Source organism: Pygocentrus nattereri, chromosome 7 (genome assembly GCF_015220715.1).
Source record: "Pygocentrus nattereri isolate fPygNat1 chromosome 7, fPygNat1.pri, whole genome shotgun sequence".
Lineage (NCBI taxonomy): Eukaryota > Metazoa > Chordata > Actinopteri > Characiformes > Serrasalmidae > Pygocentrus > Pygocentrus nattereri.
In genome coordinates, this window is record NC_051217.1 from 35,383,980 (window position 1) to 35,405,487 (window position 21,508).

General features: G+C 39.0%; 1 protein-coding gene across 3 annotated transcripts in view; it reads left to right on the forward strand.

The window, feature by feature from the left end:
- The window catches only part of cfap45 (cilia and flagella associated protein 45), a 40,564-nt gene that overhangs the window by 4,181 nt on the left and 14,875 nt on the right, over positions 1 to 21,508 (forward strand). For all 3 annotated transcript variants that reach the window (XM_037539726.1, XM_017701971.2, XM_017701972.2), the window contains exons 3-10: positions 344 to 468; positions 1,712 to 1,856; positions 4,401 to 4,571; positions 5,172 to 5,350; positions 5,442 to 5,571; positions 12,095 to 12,241; positions 17,392 to 17,505; positions 18,093 to 18,286. In XM_037539726.1, coding sequence (XP_037395623.1) covers positions 344 to 468; positions 1,712 to 1,856; positions 4,401 to 4,571; positions 5,172 to 5,350; positions 5,442 to 5,571; positions 12,095 to 12,241; positions 17,392 to 17,505; positions 18,093 to 18,286 — 1,205 coding nt within the window. The remainder of the gene's footprint in view (positions 1 to 343; positions 469 to 1,711; positions 1,857 to 4,400; positions 4,572 to 5,171; positions 5,351 to 5,441; positions 5,572 to 12,094; positions 12,242 to 17,391; positions 17,506 to 18,092; positions 18,287 to 21,508) is intronic.

Below are 21,508 nucleotides of genomic sequence, written 5' to 3' on the forward strand. Positions count from 1 at the left end.
GCCTAATACATTTTATTACAAGTGAAATTGGTATCATTGGGAAATACAGTAATGTGTAGCTGGAACAGTTGCCAGGTCTTTTTTATGCGGAGGAATTCGTGCCAAGTTGAAAATCAGCTACTACAGTGGAAAAACGTGAAATGCATCACACACTGTTTATTACTTTTCATGGTGACTTGCAGAATACATGCCAAAATGGAAAAAACCCCATTTCCAAAAAAGTTTGATCGTTGTGCAACATGTAAATAAAAGCATTACTTTTATTTTTTCACTGTAGTGATTTGCTTTTCAGTTTGGCACGAATTTCTCTCCATACTTTGTGTGTTCTTATTTTCATTAACAGTCTGCATGTGAGCTTAAAGATGAGGCTAAAGGATCCAGAGCTCTGTCCCACTCTGCTCCGGCTTCCAAATCACAGAAAACAGAGACTGTCCGCATCATCACCAAGGACCTTATCAGGGACCTCAGGCAAGTTGACTGGTTTAACAATTGTATGTCAATGATACGCATCAGTGGGGCTGTTCATTACTGGGTTGGCCTCGATTTCAAAATGCTATTGCTAGATAGCTAAAGCTATGCAGAAGCCATCATTCGGGGACTGTGGGAGAGATCGGGTTGTAGTTTACTGGAAACCCCAAATTTTCCCACACAGCTGATTTGAAACAAGCAGGTTGGGTTTTCTCTTGTGCGTCATTTGCACCTGCCATAGTGTGACTGGCTCAAAGTTTATCATTCTTCGCACATATTCTCTGTAGACACGGAACCACAACATGCGTACCATACATACAAACAAACTTGCATCACTGCTCCTACTGCTTTTACTTACAGTAAGAAACAGAGCATAATTGACCCACCCATTTCTATGCATTTTTATTTGTTCTGCTGCTTTTGTTTGTTGTCATTCATTTACTTATTGTTTGGCCTTCTTTAACAAACACTAATTAGTTAATTAATCAAATTGATTATTGCTATGAAGCAGCTGTTTAATTGATTGTGACGGCACTACTCCTCGTGCCATAAATACACTACGTTGCCAATAGTATCTGCTCATCTGCCTTCACACACATATCAACTTGAGTGACATCCAATTCTTAATCCATAGGGTTTAATATGATGTCAGCTCAACCTTTGCAGCTATAACAGCTTTAACTCTTCTGGGAAGGTTTTCCACAATGTTTAGGAGTGTGTTTATGGGACTTTTTGACCATTCAGCTTCTTGTTAGAATTTTCCTGTTTGACCTTAAATGGTGCAGTAGGTACATTCTGCCACTTCAGGCATCAGAACTGCTGGACTATTTAAGGTGGAATGGGAAAGTTAGCTAGCTAGCTACAGAGACATTAGCATGCTACTAGTGATTTTATTTGTGCTTGTTATTAAGAAAATTACCATAATACACAAACACACTGAAAGAAAATTTTCATATTTGTGGGTTTCTTTGGTCTCTTGTCCAGCCATCTTACCAGCTTTCTCACTCAGTTTGGAGTGTTCATCTGAAAAACCTCAGTTTGGAGGGTCATATAGCCCTAAAACTTCGCCATACCCCCCTCAGCAAAAATTGGGACCCACTACCTCTAGACGTGAATGTGCAAAACAGATGTCTAAGGGCTGAGTGGTAGGCGCGAGGAGTGAAATGGGATTGGGCCCAAGTTTGTTGTTTCGAAGGGAGATTTTAAATGTGCCATAAATACTAAACGATTCCCCTTGAACTAGAATTCGGAACAGAGACCCGTCTGGCCAGTCCATCATCATCTGCACAGAAGAAATTGGACGCATCACAGCTGAGTCTCATGCCCCCGCCAAAGAAGAAAGAGAAGCATCGCTGGAGAGCCAGCGCAGATTTCGGGAGGAGGCTGTGGTGAGTAGACCTCAAAGTTAAAAATAAATGCTATGCTAAAGCTGCACAAATTTACAGTAGAATCAAAATACCAGATGTAACAAAGTGTGTCTGTTTAGAAACACTGGAATCCGCCCTTTGCAGCTCACTCAAGATTCAGCAGCACAGATCCTAACAAAAAAGAAAAGAGACGTTTAGAAAGAACAGCATTGACTAAATGTATGTTTTAGGATAAATTTTAAGGTTCTGTTACTAGTGCTTAAGGCTTTGTTCACGCAGCAGGTAAAAGTGGCCTAAATCCACTTTTTCCTTATATGTGACACAGATGTGTATGTCAAAGTGAACAGATAAACACACTGAATCTGACTCAATTCTGATTTGAGACGATTTCATGTGGTACTGAAATCTGATCTGTATCTGATCTGCAGCAATGCAACTCAGTCCGAACAGCCAGATTGAAATTCATGCGACTTTTGATCAACCTAACTCAATGTTCGTCATAATTTCACACTGCTGAGACTCAAAGATTTAGGCTGATGTTTCTATACTAAAAAATTCGAAGGGGCTAATTGCAGCCGCTTTTTGTTCGAAGAGTTTCGAAAGAAATGTCTGAACATAACCATAGAAGAACAAGTATGCAGCATCAAAGCTGAAAGCAAAGTTTAAACAATCAGAGGACGCAAACCGAAGAAGTGACCATGGCTGAACTTCATGGTCGATCCTTTGATGCTGGCGAAGATGAAACTGAAACTGTTCGCTTACCTCTGGATGAGCCACATGAAGCAGCGTGGAGCTCTGTTCTTTTGCTCATGCGGGTCGGTATAGGAGCTGATCTGTTCAGACTGATGTCGCATACAGATGACATTTAAAATATATTGTGAACAGCCAAACAAAATAGCTGACCTGCTGTGTGAACATGGCTTACATGACATGCTTACCTCACAGAATGTCTTTTTATGTTCCAAAACATGATCTTAGTGCAGAACCTGGCCTTCAGCAAATACCTTCCATAAAATGCTAAAAACATGGAGAGACCTCATTTAGTTATGTTTCTAAACTGTGAAGCTTCCAGAACTGTGGAGAATTCCAGCTTTTATGAGACATTATACAACAGTTAGTTCCAGCCACGCGAACTGATTGGTTGAGAAGCGTTTTAACTGTGCTGTTATTTCACCATAACATTACTCTGCTGAGGTGCCGTTGCTAAGCAACGACTTTGACAGCTGTAGGAGACACTCAAGCCATTTGAATGGTTTTTACTTCTTACTTTGCCATGAACAGAAAATGGGCACTTTTAAGATCACATTTGACCTATAAAACCTGGAATCAGCCAGAAATGAACCAATACTATTTGCCAAACAAAATGGGCTGTAAGATGCTTTACAGACTGGCTGGAACAAAACAACATTACTATTGATCTAGTAAAAATTGACAAAACTGAGCTGAACTTGGTATTGCGGCAGGTTTCTGTCTCAGTTCGTACTTCAAAAGGTGAGGCTTACAGCAGATTGTGCAGTGAGTATTTTTAAATATAATTATAAATATAATTTTAAATATAATTAAAATAACATAGAAAAAAATGTTGGTTTACAGGTCATTCTAAAATTAAATAGAATGAATACACCAATCAGGCATAACATTATGACCACCTCCTAGTTTCTATGCTCATTGTCCATTTTATCAGCTCCATTTACTATATAGGTGCACTTTGTAGTTCTACAGTTACAGACTGTAGTCCATCTGTTTCTCTCATACTTTGTTACCCCCTTTTACCCTGTTCTTCAGTGATCAGGTCAGTACGAGTGGATCACACACAACAGTGCTGGTGGAGTTTTTAAACACTCCTACCTTGTTAGTCCACCTTGTAGATGTAAAGTCAGAGATGATGGCTCATCTGGTGATACAAAGTTTATGTTGATCATCTTCTAGTCCTTCATCAGTGGTTATAGGAAGCTGCCTACAGGATGCTTTTGGCTGAATATTTTTGGTTGGTGGACTATTCTCAGTCCAGCAGTGACACTGAGGTGTTTAATGTTATGCCTGATTGATGTATATCTGCTTTTTAGACAGTGACCCATGATTCTTATCGCCACTGCTATAAAGAAATCTATCAGTTTCTCTGCTGTGCATCAGTTCACATCAAATCACTCTGCATGACTTTAACTATTAATTTATGCAAAATTAAACAGTTCCTTTTTAAATGTAAATAACTTTACCACAACTTTATTTCATCAGGAAAGCAATGGTTTGGTTTCAAAGTTTGCTTCTTTAGCTTTTCATTGGAACTATCTGGGTAATGTTCAGTACTGGGTGGTGGAGTTTATGGTACATTTTCCTCAGAGCTCCAGTGCTGAACTAAAGAAGCAAACATAAGAAATAATTATGGGTTTGTCTTTCTTAATAATGAGAAGACTCATATGTTTAGGGCTTAGTGGATGTAAAGCACATGCAGCGTCAGTACTGTTTGTGTTTGTTTGTCTGTGTGTGTGTGTGTGTGTGTGTGTGTGTGTGTGTGTGTGTGTGTGTGTGTGTGTGTGTGTGTGTGTGTGTGTGTGTGTGTGTCAGAATGCTGCAGAGGAAAGGAAAACGCTCATGCACCAGGCCGATTTGTCCCGTCAAAAGAACCAAGGTCTTAGCGACCTGGAGGCTGAAGCTAGACAGCGTGCTCAGTACCTGCTTGAAAGGGCTAATGCCCTAAGAATGGAGCAAGAGGACGAGGTCAAGAAGCTCAACGAGGTTTGGCTTCATCTCTCTCATTCTTTTTGTTCCAGAGAGAAATTTTGTTCAAATTTCTCAGTTTCAACATTTGATATGTTGTCTTTGTACTATTGTCAATAAAATACAGGCTTTGAATGATCTACACATCATTGCATTTTGTTTTTATTTACATTTTGCACAGCATCCTAACTTTTTTGGAAATGGGGTTGTATGTTTACCTGATATAGCAGCTCACTTTTAGCTTTAAGCGATACTTATTAGTCCCACAAATGAGGAAATTTCACCTCCACATTTTACCGATCTGTGACATGAAACACCCCATACACACTAGTGAGCACACACACTAGGGGGCAGTGAGCACACTTGCCCGGAGCGGTGTGCAGCCCTGTCTACGGTGCCTGGGGAGCAGTTAGGGGTTAGGTGTCTTGCTCAAGGACAACTCAGTCATGTACTGTCGGCACTGGGGATCAAACCGGCAACCTTCCAGTCACAGGGCCAAGCCTGCAACTGCCCCATTTTGCCCTTTTATTGAAGTGTCATAGCTGTTCATTAATGATTTTAAGGAGATCTAATACATTAATAAATTCATTTTAAACTATTTTATAAACCTGTCCACAGTTGATCCTGGGGGCTCAATGCCATGCAGTACGTGAAGCTCAGATCCTGGAGAGGAAGCAGGTTCTAAAAGAGCTACAGGAGGAGGAGAGGAGGCTGGATGCCATGATGGAAGTGGACCGTCGCCGGGCCCTGGAGCTTCAGGAACAGATTGATCAGCTGTGTAAACAACAGAGGATTCAGTGAGGGCGTTTTACATACCTTTCAAGTGACTGTTTGTTGTTTGTGGATGTTTGTCATTCCTGAGCCTGTTCTGTGCATGTTGTGCATTAGAGGAAAGATGTGCATCCTTAAACAAATTGAGGAGCGACTGGAGGAGCGCATGCTAGATGACGAAGTGAAAGAACAGGAGGGGCAGCAAATGCTGGAGAGCCTGGAGAGGATGCAGATGGAAGAGCTGGAGGTAAACACACAGAATCAGATCCCACTTGAACACACAGCCTGCCACATAGCTCGGATAACTAAAGGGGGGATGTGGAGTCAGGGTTTTTTTGGGGGTTTTTTTTGAGAAAAATAAGCTACACTTCTTTTTCTACTTGACACTTCGCCCTAGAGAATCTAAATCTTTTTCTTTAAGTGTTTTCTGTAAGTAGATTAATCTTCCTCATATGACAGTGCAATATCCAGTGGAGTCCCAAAGTCTGAGATCTTATTGAAAATCTGGAATTTTTTTCATTTAAGCTGTGAAATAAACAACAAAGTTTTAGAAACATTTTAGATAGTTAAAATATTTGCTATTTTATGTTAAGAAACTTTATTCTTGTATTGTTGCACTATTTGATCGTGCAGTCTTTCACAGAGTGGTGAACCCCTCCTCATCTTTACTTCTGAAAGACTCAGCCTCTGAGATGCTCTTTTATACCAGTCATGTTACTGACCTGTTGTCAATAAACCACCAGGTGTTTTTTTTTTTTTTTTTTTTTTTTTTTTTTTTTGCATTACACAACTTTACCAGCCTTTTGTTGCTTCCGTCACAACTTTTTTGTAATGTGTTGTTGGCATCAAATTCACAATGGGCAAATACTTTTCAGAAAACAATACAATTTCTTAGTTTCAACATTTGATGTGTTGTCTTTATAATAATTTACGTGATTTGTGTATGATTGCATCCTATTTTAATTTACATTGTGCACAACGTCCCACCTTTTTTGGAAATGGGATTATAGTTCTCAGATAGGTCTGATAAGCTAAATACTCAATTTTGGAATCATACAGACATTAATAATATTTTATATGGTGTTCTCTAGGACTGTAAAAAGTTTATTCTATGGAACAGTGCAGAAAAGTTGACCAATTATGTTGCAGATGCTTGTATGACATTGTAAAATGATATCACTAAGCAGCTTCATAAGTTTCAAATAATTTTCAGGTAGCTGTAAATGTACAGTTGCCAAAAAAGTAAGAATTTCAGAAGAGTTTAGAATGACAGATTCGTGCATCATTGAGAAACTTCTTCTTCTTCTTCTTCTTCTTTCGGCTGCTCCCTTTAGGGGTTGCCACAGCGGATCATCTGCCTCCATCTTGCCCTATCCTCTGCCTCCTCTACTTTTACACCAACCATCTCCATATCCACCATCACTACATCCATAAACCTTCTCCCGGCAGCTCCATCTCCAACATTCTTTGATCAATATATCCACTATTGCTCCTCAACACATGTCCAAACCATCTCAACCTGGCCTCTCTGGCTTTATCTCCAAACTGCTCCACCTTCACTGTCCCTCTGATCTGCTCATTTCTAATCTTGTCCAGGCTTGTCACTCCCAACGAAAATCTCAGCATCTTCATCTCCGCCACCTCCAGCTCAGCCTCCTGTCTTTTAGACAGAGCCACAGTCTCCAAACCATACATCATAGCAGGACGGACTACTGTCTTGTAAACCTTCCCTTTCACTCTTGCTGCTATCCTTCTGTCACACATCAGCCCTGACACCTGTCTCCACCCACTCCATCCTGCCTGCACCCTATTCTTCACCTCTTTTCTACACTGTCCATTGCTCTGGATATGTTGACCCAAGATATTTGAGGTCATCCACCTTTACGACCTCTACTCCTTGCATCTTCACCTTTCCACCTGCCTCCCTCTCATTCATACACATGTATTCCGTCTTGTCTCTACTGACCTTCATTCCTCTCCTCTCCAGTGCAACCCTCCACCTCTCCAGATTCTCTTCCACCTGCTCTCTACTCCCACCACAGATTGCAATGTCATCTGCAAACATCATGGTCCATGGAGCCTCCTGCCTGACCTCATCTGTCAACCTTTCCATTACCATTGCAAACAAGAAGGGGCTCAAAGCTGATCCCTGATGTAACCCAACCTTCACCTTGAAACCATTTGTCACTCCAACTGCACACCTCACCACTGTCTCACTATCCTCATACATGTCCTGCACCACCCTAACATACTTTTCAGCTACACCCGACTTCCTCATACAGTACCACAGTTCTCTTGGCACCATATCATATGCCTTCTCTAGATCCACAAAGACACAATGTAGCTCCTTCTGTCCTTCTCTATACTTCTCTACCAACTCTCTCAACACAAAAATTGCATCTGTGGTACTCTTTCCGGGCATGAAACCAAACTGCTCTCGTCTTAGCCTTGCTTCAACAACTCTTTCCCATACCTTCATGGTGTGGCTCATCAACTTTATACCTCTGTAGTTACTGCAGCTCTGCACATCATCCTTGTTCTTAAAAATGGGGACCAGTACACTGCTTCTCCACTCATCAGGCATCCTCTCACTCTCCAGGATTTTGTTAAACAACCTGGTTAAAAAGTCCACTGCCTTCTCTCCTAAACATCTCCATACCTCCACAGCTATGTCATCTGGACCAACTGCCTTTCCATTCTTCATCCTTTTTAAAGCTGCCCTCACTTCCACTTTCTCTGCACTTCCTGATCCCCTATCTCTCCCTCCATTGTCCTCCTCTCCTCTCTCTCTCGTTTTCCTCATTCATTAGTTCTTCAAAGTACTCCTTCCATCTACTCAACAGTCTCTGTTCACTCACTAGTACATTTCCCTCTCTATCCTTTATCAGCCTAACCTGCTGTACATTCTTTCCAGCTCTCTTTCTCTGTTTAGCCAAACAATACAAGTCCTTTACTCCTTCTTTACTGTCCAGCCTCTCATACAGCTCATCATAGGCCTGAGCCTTTGCCTTTGCCACCATTCTTTTCGCTATGCGACTATCCTCACAGTACTCCTGCCTACTTCCTTCATCTCTCTGGTTATCCCACATTTTCTTACCTGCCTTCTTCTTCTGAATACTCTCCTGGACTTCCTCATTCCACCACCAACTTTCCTTGTCTTCTTTCCTCTGACCAGACGAAACACCCAACACATTCTTGCCAGTTTCTCTCACCACATTAGCTGTAGTTTCCCAGTCCTCAGGTAGCTCCTCACTGCCCCCAAGGGCTTGTTGCAATTTTTCCCTGAACTGCCTGCAACCATCCTCCTCCTTCAGCTTCCACCATCTAATTTTTGGCTCTGTCTTCACTCTCTTCCTCTTCTTTGTTTCTAATCTCATTCTACAGACAACCACCCTATGCTGTCTTGCTACACTTTCCCCTGGCACCACTTTACAATCTCCAGTCTCCTTTAGGTGGCATCTCCTGCTAAGGATATAATCCACCTGTGTGCACCTCCCTCAACTCTTGTATATCACCCTGTGTTCTTCCCTCTTCTGAAAATACGTGTTTTGTCACAAGTTTTACGCCGGATGCCCTTCCTGACGCAACCCTCACCATTTATCCGGGAACATGTTCTAATAGAATTGAATTTTGAAGCAGATAGCTTGGCAAGAAAGTACAGAATTACAGTACAGAATTTATCAACTAATAACTTTTTTTTTGTTTCCAGAACACTTCTAATCTACTAAACATGGTGCACAGAGGTATACAGAGGTGTATGTAGAAACAGATAATCTGATGCCTGTCCTTTTCTGGAATGCTTTGTCTTGGATAGGATCCTAGGACAGGAATGAGTCAGCAGTCAGGGTGTATCCTTATTGGGTCATGTGTATGTGTGATTGTGCACGTAGTTCACAGTGCAAAAGTCTCATGATCTCATGAGATTGCCCTTTATTTATTTAATTTTTTAGTGGGAGATATTCATTTCTTGGGACCCAAGAAAGTCAAGTCAAAATCAACCTTTTTCAGTTCTCTAAAATTGCATTACACTATATCTTTTCATAAAACTTGATAACTTCCTTAACAGTGATATGACTCTGTAAAATCATAGAAGACCAGTTTGAAGCTTTTATAACATCTCTACACTATTTGGGTACAAAGATACTACCCAGGGTCAAATTTGACCCTGTAGTTCAGAGTGGCAATCAAGAATGGGGGTAGAATAGGGGTAAAAAGCAGTGCATATACAGTTAATCATAATTTGTAAAGTCACACACACAGGCACACAGCAACTAAATATTTTAGTGAGAAAGTCTAATCCAAAGAATCCTACCAGAATGGGAAACAGAATCCAGATCAAGTTTATGCCTTGTAAGGTTTTACACGCACACACACGGACCGCAACTAAATATTTATTGTGGGAAAGTCTAATCCAGAGCTACAAGAGTGGGAAACAGAATGCAGATCAAGCAAGTTTATGTAAGATTTTACACACACACACACACACACACACACACACACACACACACACACACACACACACACAGCAATTAATGTATAATCCAAATATACAGTGCAGATGTTGAAATCAGTTCAGAGCACGACAAATGTGCACATATTGCCAAAGGTATTTGCTTGTCTGCCTTGCATATGCATATGAACTTGAGTGACATTCTTAATCCATAGGGTTAATGTGATGTCAGCCCACCCTTTGAAGCTATAACAGCTTCACCTCTTCTGGGAAGGCTTTCCACAAGGTTTAGGAGTTTGTTTATGGGAATTTTGGACCATTCTTCCAATAGTGCTTTTGTGAGGTCAGGCACTGTCATGTTGGACCAGGAACATAGGAAGCCAAGGAAACCCATTCCGTGAAGTTTTCTACATGCTGTTCTTGAGAAAATCTGAAAGCCACATGAAGTTTGGAGGTCTGTAGTGATTGACTCTGCAGAAATTTGGTGTCCGCTGACCCCCGCTCTGTCGTTTTATGTGGTCTACCATTGCTGTGGTTCCCAATCACTTCCACTTTGTTATATTACCACTGACAGTTGACTGTGGAATATTTAGTAGTGACCCATTTTTCCACAAATGTTTGTAGAAGCAGTCTGCATGCCTAGGTGCTCGGTTTTATACACCTGTGGCCATGGAAGTGATTGGAACACCTGAATTCATTATGAATACATATATACATTGACCCCAGGGCCCACAAGATCTTCAATAAAATTTAGATAGGTAGACAGACAGACAGACAGACAGACAGACACTACATTGATCCCGAAGGAAACTTAACAGCCAGTAGCAGACACACAACACTATACAGTAACCGAAAATGGGTGTACACATATAACAATACATGAACCAGATCCTATCTACAGGCGTGTATACAAATAGAAAAAAATACCACAGTCTATGAAAATATCTATAACCTGCGATGAGAGATGCAGTGCAATAATGACTGTACAAAAATTTACAGATGACTGCATATAATGACCACAGAATGAATAAATAAATATGTGCATATATTGTACCCAAAAAAGTGTCTAATGTTCAGATGCGCAAGATGTGCAATGAGGTATGCAGAAAGTGCAACATGTGCAGCACGCTGTCTATACATGCAGATGAATAGATAAACACAGGATAAGCATGAGATTCAGATTCAGTCCTCCTCTCTCCCCCCTTCTCTGCTGGTCCCCCTGGGAAGAGTTGAAGAGCCTGATGGCTCTGGGGACAAAGGATCTTCTGAATCTGTCGGTTGAGCAGCTCTGTGACCGCAACTTGCCACTAAACATGCTCCTCCTGTCCATGATGATGGTGTGCAGTGGGTGGCCATCATCCTTCATAATGGAGAGCAGTTTGTGTAATGTCCTTGTCTCAGCCACCTTGACCACAGAGGCAAGTTCCACATAAGTCAGACTCCACAGTCAGTTTGTAACATGAGTTAGTTTTGACACTTATCATTTATGAGTTTATTCATAATTTGATGTCATCAACACAAATCAAATATCTGTGAAGTAATTACATGCTATAAATGTATAATATCCAGCAGAATAAATAGCACCTACATCCAAAATAGCATGTTATAGTGGCAATAAACACTGAGTAAAAATGGTACCTAAGGGCCAAAAATGAAAACCAGAAATAAACACTATTTTTCAAAGAATGTTTGTAAAAGAGGAAAAAATTGAGGTCAAGGCAAAGTTATTTATGTAGCACTTTTTAAACACTGCATTCATTCAACCCAGGTTATGTGCTTGTTTTTGTTATGCTTTTGCTGCTGCACAGCTTGTGTTGGTCATCCTCTAGTCTTGCATCAGTGGTCACAGGACGCTGTCCACATGACCTTAAAATGGACAATGAGCGTTGAAGCAAGGAAGTGGTCGTAATGTTATGCCTAATCTTTGTAGATCTTATCCTCTTGTCACTCATCGTTCAGTCTATTAGACACTACTACCTTATCAGTCCATCCTGTAGATGTTAGAAGTTAGAGACGATAGCTCATCTGGCTTAAACATTCAGTTTAATTCGAAAGTTGGAAAATAGTCATGTGAAAATTAATTATGACTGTTTTTTGGTATATAAAACCAAACAAACTTTGTAAGTGGACCTCAGGACACAAATAAACTGCAAGAAATGGTAGGACCTGGGCCCTTTAATTGTTCAGCCATAACCTGTCTGTCAGTGCAGTGGACACTGTCAGCGTGAGTTGGATCTCATTGTGTTAGTAATGATTTATATTTCCATTAAATTGCAATGCTGTAATTTGCATTGTTATGCTTTTGGGATTGTGGTCCTAGGCCATGGAGAGAAAGAAAGCAGAGCAGAGAAGGCTCCTGCTAGAGATTCAGAAGATCAACGAGGAGAATCTACTTGCAAAGGAACACAAGAAAGAAGAGGAGAGACTAGCAGACCTTCGTGCTCTGGAGTATACAAGCAAGAAACTGGTAAGTAAAGGTTGTTTTCCAGTAGCCGCTCTGTGCCATAGCGAAGATACATACATCAGCAGTGCTCAAAAGTAGTATTGGGACTCTTCACCATTTGTGTGTTGTTTATTTCTTACTTTCCAAGCTAAAGTTACAATTTATTCATTCTTAAGCATGAGAAAAGTTATAACAACCAGGTTTACTAAAACATGCTTCCAATTTTTCCAAATTTTTCAAAATGTGCATAATTCATTGATTTAAATGTACAGAGTCATTCAGATTGAGTAGATCTGCAATGGTGCATTGTGGGTTTTTGTGTTTATCATGGTAGATTGCTGTTCAGTTTGAAAAACTAACTGTTTTGTCTAACAACACCCTGCATACTCTTCACCTTTAATGTATTTAAAGTAATTAATTAAAAGTATAGTAATTCATTTTTGTTAGTTTTGCAGTGGAAATTATAGTTCATTTTTTAGTTTTAATATTTATTTCAGTTAACGAGCATTTTTTACTGCTAGTTTTCTTTTTAGTAATAGTTCTAGTTACCTGTAGTAGCCCTGAATATAAGAGAGGAAAAAAAAAGTTACAATTTCAAAACTGGATCATTTGATGTTTTCAGTCCTAAACAATTATGCTTTTTGTTGTTAAGTGTTGTTAAAAAGAAAAGGGGATGTTTTGGGGATGAATTTGGGTATAATTAGTAGAGATGTGACTGATCCGATCCTGTTGATATTGAAGTCATTACCTCATCGGATATCAGACAGACAGGGCCGATCCGCTTACCGATTCCAGTCCGTAGTTTGCGCTGGACCATGAACCCACCACAAGGTTACAGACACTTCACCAATTCATATTACATTCCATCGCTTACCATAAACCCGTGGCATCTTCATTCTATAACTGAGTGAGCAAATTACAATAGCTGTTATTAAACATCTTAAACACAACACCAACAATAATATTGATGATATTAAAGTAAAAAGAGCTTTTGTATCGGAATCTGTGTCGGTATTGGCAGCTGTGTATTGGAATCAGACAGGGACTGAAAAAATGTGGATCAGCCCATTATTAGTAATCAGTGCAGTGGTACATCCAGTTGACCTTGCACATTCTGATCATGTCGCAAACTTGACCAAAGTCTGTATATCTGCCTTTACCATATCTAAGATCACTTAACGCTAATTTACAGCCAATCACTATCAATCGACATTGTTTTGGACTTCTGAAATCTCCCACAGCTAACGTCCAAACAATCTGATTGCTTTCTTCTCCTGATATTAGACATTAGAGAGAATTAAGTTTATTAGGCCCTTTTATGGATCAGCAGAATGCTTTTATCTGTTTGTTTTTTTTACATTGAATACTTCGAGACCTTCTCGTGTTTAGCCCCTAGCAGATTATCACTGTTGGTGCTTGATTTACTACTTGTGCTTTTCTTCACTAATAGTTTGACATTTTTGGATGTTTCTGGTGTTTCATTTTTTTTGTTTGGTGGTATGAGTCATCAATAAATTGCATATATGTGTTCATATTTGTGATAAATACCTATAATGAAGTAGTAGGCTACTTGGATCAAAATCTGTACTTTTTTGTTTTCATTTGGCTGTATCCATAAAAAATTGGTTGCATTTTGCTCGCACCGTAGATGCAAGTTCTGTTTAATATTTTGTTGCATATCCCTTCTTTTGAATGACTGCTTGAAATGTTCTAGGCATTAAGTGCATGAGTTTGCACAGCTGATACTCAGCCGGGCTTATTGGATTTTCTCATTTGAATGGTCAGTGTGTGACACTTCATGCCTCTTTCTATTATTTCAGTACATTTTTCACTTTTGATTTTAGTATCATCATATATAAAATATTGATTTTAGTATCATCAGTTCAGCATATCTACAGTCTTTGTTACAGACAGTTTGATGGCAAGAGACAGTGGGCCAGATTCATTACATAACAGCGCTATGCAACACAAAATATGCCACAGTAAGTAAGAGATATTCCCCAAGTAATAGTGGCATCTTTTTTTCATCAGTATTTTCACTTGTGTCCAAGGCCAGAGCCAATCAAAATGCAAATGTAAATGAGCTCTCACATATTAAAGAGCTGCCAAGTGAATTCCAGTAAGCTCCATAATAATAATAATAATAATAATATTTAATAAATTAATTAAATATAATAAAAATATTCAAGATGCTTTTAACTTTTAGTCAAGAAACAGTTTCTTTGTGAAAAAAAAATTATTCCAGAAAAATTTTATGTATATAAAAGTGAAATTTTATCATGTACGATTTAATTTGTCATTGGAAAGAATTAAAAGCTTATTCTAATTGATTATAATTGTAATAGCAATATTTGCTAACATGGGTTAAAGTTTCCCACGCACAAAAAAAATTGACATGCTGAAACTGTAAATGCCTTTTTAGTCATTTTTTCCTTATTGTGGTTGATCTAAAAAAAAAAAAACTATTTTTACACACATGTTAAAATTCAGTTTAAACTAGTAGGCATTTAAACTAAAAAAAATACACTAGTCACAGTGTCATTTATGTTATGTAAATCCACTGTAAATTGAAAAATATCATTATAAAGTAAAACTGCTCTTCAGTTATTTGGATTAAAAGCTAAATCTATTTTTCTTACACTGGAGGAGGATTTACAAGCATTTAATTGGGATAGGAATAAGACTGTTTGTTTGTTTGTTTGTTTGTTTGTTTGTTTGTTTGTTTGTTTGTTTGTTTGTTTGTTTGTTTTAAGTACATTGTCAGTTACATCTGCAAAATTGAAATTCAACAGTTGGAAAGTTTACCAGGGAGAATTGCTACTAGGGAGGTTCAGGCCTTATTTTGTGCCTTATTTTATATGCTTTTCTACGGATTAATACAACTGAGCCTTTTAGTTTTCTACTGTATTGTCTAAAAACGTGAATGTTGACAAAGTTAAAATCTTTTTTAAATCTGGGACAAAATATCTGTGGGGGAAAAAATGTGTGTGCCCCCAACATTGCATACATGTCTTTCACAGATCTATTACCACTCATATTTTAAATGTTTTGCCTAGTTGTAAGATGCCACTATTTGCAAATGTGTCATTCAATGTGTGATGATGGCACAGCAGATACTGATCAAAATACTGACAGCTGAGCCAGTTAGTAAGTTCTGAGAGTTCCCGCAATAGGCCCACAGGCAGTTGTGCATAATGAAAAGATGTGATGATAAGGCTTATCTCTCTATGAATGAAAAAGTAATGTGGCATAAATGATGATCCAGAATCAAGTCCAGGCAGCTGACACATTCGGCCAAGTAACTTCCCTGAGGTTCCACCCTGTTGAGATTTTTATCTTGTTTCATCGTGAGAGAATTACAGGAAACCTCTGAATGTTTATTTTTGTTTCTCCCTTTGAAAAACTTCAGTACAGCGGGTGTCTTTTATGGCAATAAGCACACTAATTTATTTGAATATGTGTAAGTAAAGTGTGTAATGGAAATTTCACTAAACAAGCTAAGTGTTTTGATTGAACAATAAAAGTAACTTCAAATGGAATCGGAAAGCAGCTTTCAGAGAACCGTAAACAGATAATAGTGAACTTTTCCAGAGCACATCAAAGATATAAAAAGATTTCAAAGCATAATTACATAAATAATGCTTAATGCTTATACCTATTACATAAATAGGTTAAATTGACAGAAAAATTGCTGGCCACATTTGTAGGAAACAACAGAAGCAGTAGAAGACTACATCTTAGGATTCATTTGGTCCTAACAAGCAAAAGTATGTGTGATAAGAAAGTAATGTGCTTATGGAGAGAAGAACCATTCCTACAGTCAGGTATTCATTAAGTTTTGGAGATGGGTGTCTTCATGAGGTACTGGCACTCTAGAATAAGTGAAAGACAGATGGATGAATGCAGTTCAATATCAACAGATGAAAACAGCTTCTTACTATCCTGCAGCAACACAGTGAGCCAAAAATGTGATGCAAAGCCACTTTTGGTGCAAGCCACTTTTCCACTTCCCCTCAGTCTATTCTAAATAATTTCGGCACCAGAGAAGGTGGCAGCGTTTCATGATCATGTTCATATATGGTTTCTTCTTTGCATTTTAGAGTTTTAGCTTGCCTTTGTGGAGGCAGCGAAGAACTGTTTTCACAGATATTAGTTTTCAGAAGTGTTTTTGAGCCCATGCAGTGATTTCCACTATGGAATCATGTCTGTTTCTAATGCAGTGATGTCTGAGGGCCCAATGATCACAAATACGGGTCTTGCTCCAGATTCTCTGAATCCTTTAATGTTATTATATACTGTAAATGATGAAAAGCTAAAGTTCTTTGCTATTTCATATTGAGAAACCTTATTATTAAATTTGTTGCATTATCTGCTTGCACAGTCTTTCACAGAGTGGTGAACCCCTCCACATCTTTACTTCTGAAAGACTCTCTGGGATGCTTTTTTTTATATACCCAGGCATGTTACTGACCTGTTGCTAATTAACCAGCAGGTGTGATTTTTCAGCATTACGCAGCTTTACCAGCCTTTCATTGCCCCCAAAAGGAGTCTGGAGAACCAGAATTTTTTCCAAGTCATTTTAGGCCATTTCTTTCAGACAATTTTTCATGATATTTACTTTTATTATTTGATATATTCTTACACTTTACCAATCCCTTGCTCTGTGTCTGCTCGGCAACATTGTAAATGAGGGTCACTCTCAGTGTCTCTGAGATTAAACAATGATTGATTGATTGATTGATTGATTGATTAAATTTATACACAATATAAAGGACAACAAGCATTTTCAAGTTATGTCAAAAACAATAAAAATAGAGATAGGAAGTTTTGTTCTGACAACTGCGACATCATGAAATGTCTTGGTGGTTAAAATATTAATAATAATAAAATTTTTTAAATTCTCCAAAAATGGAAAGATGCAAACATTTGCGCTGAACTGCATCTTTGCTGCCAAATATTTCCCCATACTGCTGTTGTCTTAGATAATAGGTTTTGCACAAACTACATCTTCACCATAATATATATTCATATAATTACTTTTTTTCAACAATGCCCTGTTCTTATGTTCTCTTGCAGTGCAGAGAGAATAGAAAGTGGCCCTATTCCAGGATCACAGGCAGGCATATGAAACTGCTGATCTTTTGACTCTGATAAGATGTGTATCTTTGTCACAGGAGCGAGAAGCGGAGTACGAGGCCGAGCAGAAACTAATAAAAAGAGAGAAGGAGAAAGAAGTTGCACGACTGAGGGCTCTGCAGGAAAGAGACAGAGACCATAAAGCTGAACAGGTAAAGTAGCATCCACTACCCTTCTGTTAGAAGTTCATGCTTTGCCACTGCACATTTCAACTATAACCAATAAATAAGAATTCTGACCTAAAACTAGCATGAAATAAGTTTGTCAAGGTGTGAAATATTCTGTAGTACTACTGTTATGGGACGGCAGGGAGGCGCACCCAAATGCAGAAAGGAAAACCCTTGAGAAATAAAAGATACTCAGAAAAGCAAAGACATTTCCTGTGAGAGGAAGATCACTTTTATGTTTCACCTGTTTGTTCTTTGTGGAACAAACACTTTTTGTTTGGCTTGGAGCCATTTCTTGTTTAAGCCTCCTTCGTAGTTTTGTGCCAGTTTATTCGTTGTTTAACCCTCTTTTTCTTCTTTCTGTAGTTTTGGGGCCATTTCTTTTTTTCAGCCATCTTTTCTTTTTGACTAAATACTTACTTGGTTTTATTAGTTGATCAGTTAAATCAGGTAAAACACAAACGCATTTAAGTAAACACACAGGCAGGGCCAGAATTGAAACACACAGTACAAGGGAGAACAGAACAAAACATCAATATATGTAATACTTAGGCAAATTTTGTGCATTCCAGGATGAGCTCCGAGCCCGTAGGAACCAGGAGGCTGCAGAGAGGGAATGGAGACGGAAGGAGAAAGAGCAGGCCAGGAAGAAGCTGGAGGAGGAGGATAGGCTGAAGGCTGCTCGTCTAGAGCAGGTCACCCACAAGGAACACATGCTGTCCATTGAAGCGGGCCGAGAGAGGGCAGAATTTGAGAGAGTCCTGAGGTACACAGCACACGCTTTGTTGATGTCCTTTTATATTCTTTTTGTTGTTGTACTTAATTTCTTATAGTTTTTAAATAATATTTAGGCCTGTCATAATCAAGAGATTTTGGCTGTTGATTAATAGAGACACACACACACACGAACACAGTTTCTAAACATCTTTCTGGGTCACTATGGAGCCTATCCCAGCGGTCATTGCGCAGAAGGCAGGATAATTGCCATGTCAGTCATTGCCAATAACTATTTCAATTCATTCCATTTGATTGTTCTATACAGCTCTTTCAGTGCAAGCCTGAAGTGGCCAAACTGGTTGATTAGCTATTTTTATTCCTGCTCGTCAAAATTTTGTAGCTCTTAACTGAACTCACATTTAATAACCATTACTCACCACTGCTATATATCAACGTCACAGCACAAAGTCATAAGTTGTACCCTTTTTTGTAAACCGCATGACATCTCAATTCATGTTTTCTCTGTTTTATTTGCGTGACTTTGCCTCAACAATGTCAGCTTCATATGAGCAACCAACTGCTCTGGCTCTGTTGGTCAGTGATGGATCTCAGTATTTGAACACCAGCTAGCAGACATTTGGATTCCTCAAAGTTGATGTAGTAGTTTGAGGGTTGAACCACAGTATATCTGACACTTCTGCAGTGTGATTTTCTTGCACTAGAGAAACCGAGTCCTCCTTTTAGGTATGTTTAAACCGAAATCTGTGCTTTTTTGTCTTGTTTGATCTACAGTATCATCAATTCGCTGTTCTGTGCGAGTAACGGCGTGCTGCTTCAAGTTAGCCAGGTGCCAAAAACAGCTAGCCTGGGAAGCTAATGTTCTCCCACTCCCCAGTGCCACACATACAGAATCCTCAGTTTGCTCTCGTTTAAATCAGGGCTGTAATCAAGATGAACCACTTCTTTCTTTCACTTTTGTTGCTTGTGACCGCACTAATACTAAAATATGACTGAGCTCTGTAACAGTGCTGTAGTTGAGAGGAACAGAATTTTGATTTAACACTGCTTAAGCTTGTTAGGATGTACAGAAAGAGGTGAGTTCACTAGGACAGTACAGTAACACGACTGATCTCGTCACTCACACTTGGTCACAGGAGAACAGATCGCTGGTCGCTCCACTCAGACAGGGAGCATCTAACCACACGTTTCAAATATTGTGAAAGTATATTGTATTGTAATAATTGTGACAGGCCTATTGTAATGCGGAGCGAGGAGGCGGACGCATATGCTGAGAAGTGATTTTTATTGAAGGCAAATCCAGGGTCATGGTCATGACAGTCCAGGTTCAAAAAGCCAACATGGAGAGATTGGGGTTCAGACATGACAAAAATGAAAACATTACTCCAAACAGGCCAGAAAACTCTTCGAACAATACATACACTTCAAGCACAAACCTTACATCAAACATGAATCATATCAAACAAACAAATACCAACAAGAAACTCAGGAAAACACAGGGCTTAAGTACAAACAGGGATAACGATGGATAACTGGACGCAGGTGGAAAACACAGGTGGGAACAATCGGGGTGGAGTCACAAAACAAGGGGGCCGGACTGGGAAGAAATGTAGTATTGTAGTTTATTGTATTGTATCTTATTGTTATTGTATTGCATTGAATGGCACAGAGTTCTGCGTTCAACTCTGTTTCTTTTCTCTTGGTGTCTGCAGTGACATATTTGTTTCTAGCAGTATCTGAGCTCAGGACTGTCTTTTTCTCTAAGCTATTGGTAACTAGCAAAGATACTTTCTCTAGATTGACAAAGCACTTCTTGTCTGGATAAGAGCGTCTGCTAAATGCTGTAAATGTAAATCAAAACGAAAGCACATGACAGGTTAAAAGGTGAACAAAAGCACATGAGGAGACTGGGAGGGGCCAATCGTGACACCTATTATGATTAGTCAGCTGTGGGATTAGAGCTTTCTGTGGGCTCCCATGTCTATCACTACATAAAAGAAATTCCATGCAGCCTTAATTGTTGGATGCCCTGTGATGATTTTAAGCCTGTGCATGCTGACATGAAGACGTTAGAATTAAGTCCTTATGAAGTCTATAATTGGATATTGAATGGCTAGAATGAACTTGATCCAGTTTGGATCCTTTATTTTGTTTTTGTGCTGCTTCTGTGTATTTGATGCACCAACTACGCTAAATGGGAAATTACCTGCAGCCTACAGCAGTGCGAAACATGGTTTAAACTTGTGTAGTGTTGAACTGTTTTAAGAGGATTTAAACACAAGTGTTTAAATACAAACTAGTTTCGTTTCATCTAAACATGTCCATTGTAAAATGCAAGTTCATGGCAAAATACTGTTCTCTGTGCCAAAACCATGTGCTAAATACACTTCCATAGTAAATAATAAAGCCAATTCTTCAGCTCAGTCAGAAAGTTTGGTCAAAAGCTAGTGGTAAACACCGTAAGATGGTCAATACGAAAGAGTAGGTTTAAAAAAAAACAAAACATTGCTCTATAAATGTCACATTATGCACATATTAAAATGAACTGATTTTATTGATTTTGCTTCATTTTCAGAGTAGCGTAATCTAAATTATGCAGCTATTTTATATATGAAAATAGAAGTAGCCGGTCAGACTACGCATCAGCTGATGCTCAGTATAAAAGGACTCGTAACTATAAGATGATGCCTAAAGACTGTGTCGAAAACTGATTCACCTTCTATGGTAAACCAGTCCTGAATAGTCCACCTACTAAAGCAAAGCAATCCTGTGGTCTAAATTGACCGCTGATGACACCAGAACTGATGAAGTCAAATATGCTGAAAGACTGTGGAAGAGTCATGCAATTTAAAAACAATGTTTTTTTTTCCCAACAAATCAGTTTGAATAAAAAAGATATTTAATGCATTTTATAGTTCTGTGTGTGTGTGTGTGTGTGTGTGTGTGTGTGTGTGTGTGTGTGTGTGTTGCCATGTGAAGTATTAAAATGGTATTAAAAGCATTGAGAATTTGCAAAAAAAAATGTGTGAAGTTGTTAAAGTAGAAAAGTAGATTTAAAAGCCAAAATAACAGCTTTTTTGCTTCAGCAGTAAAGATTTAACACTTTCCTTTATATGCTGATAAACAAGTGCCCCAACCCTTTTGCTGAGAACAGTCTACACCCTACTTTTCTCATCATGAGAGAATTTGAGGAATGTCTGGGAAATAAGAGCATGCATTCCATAGCGTTGAACATCATAGGGCACAGAGGGTG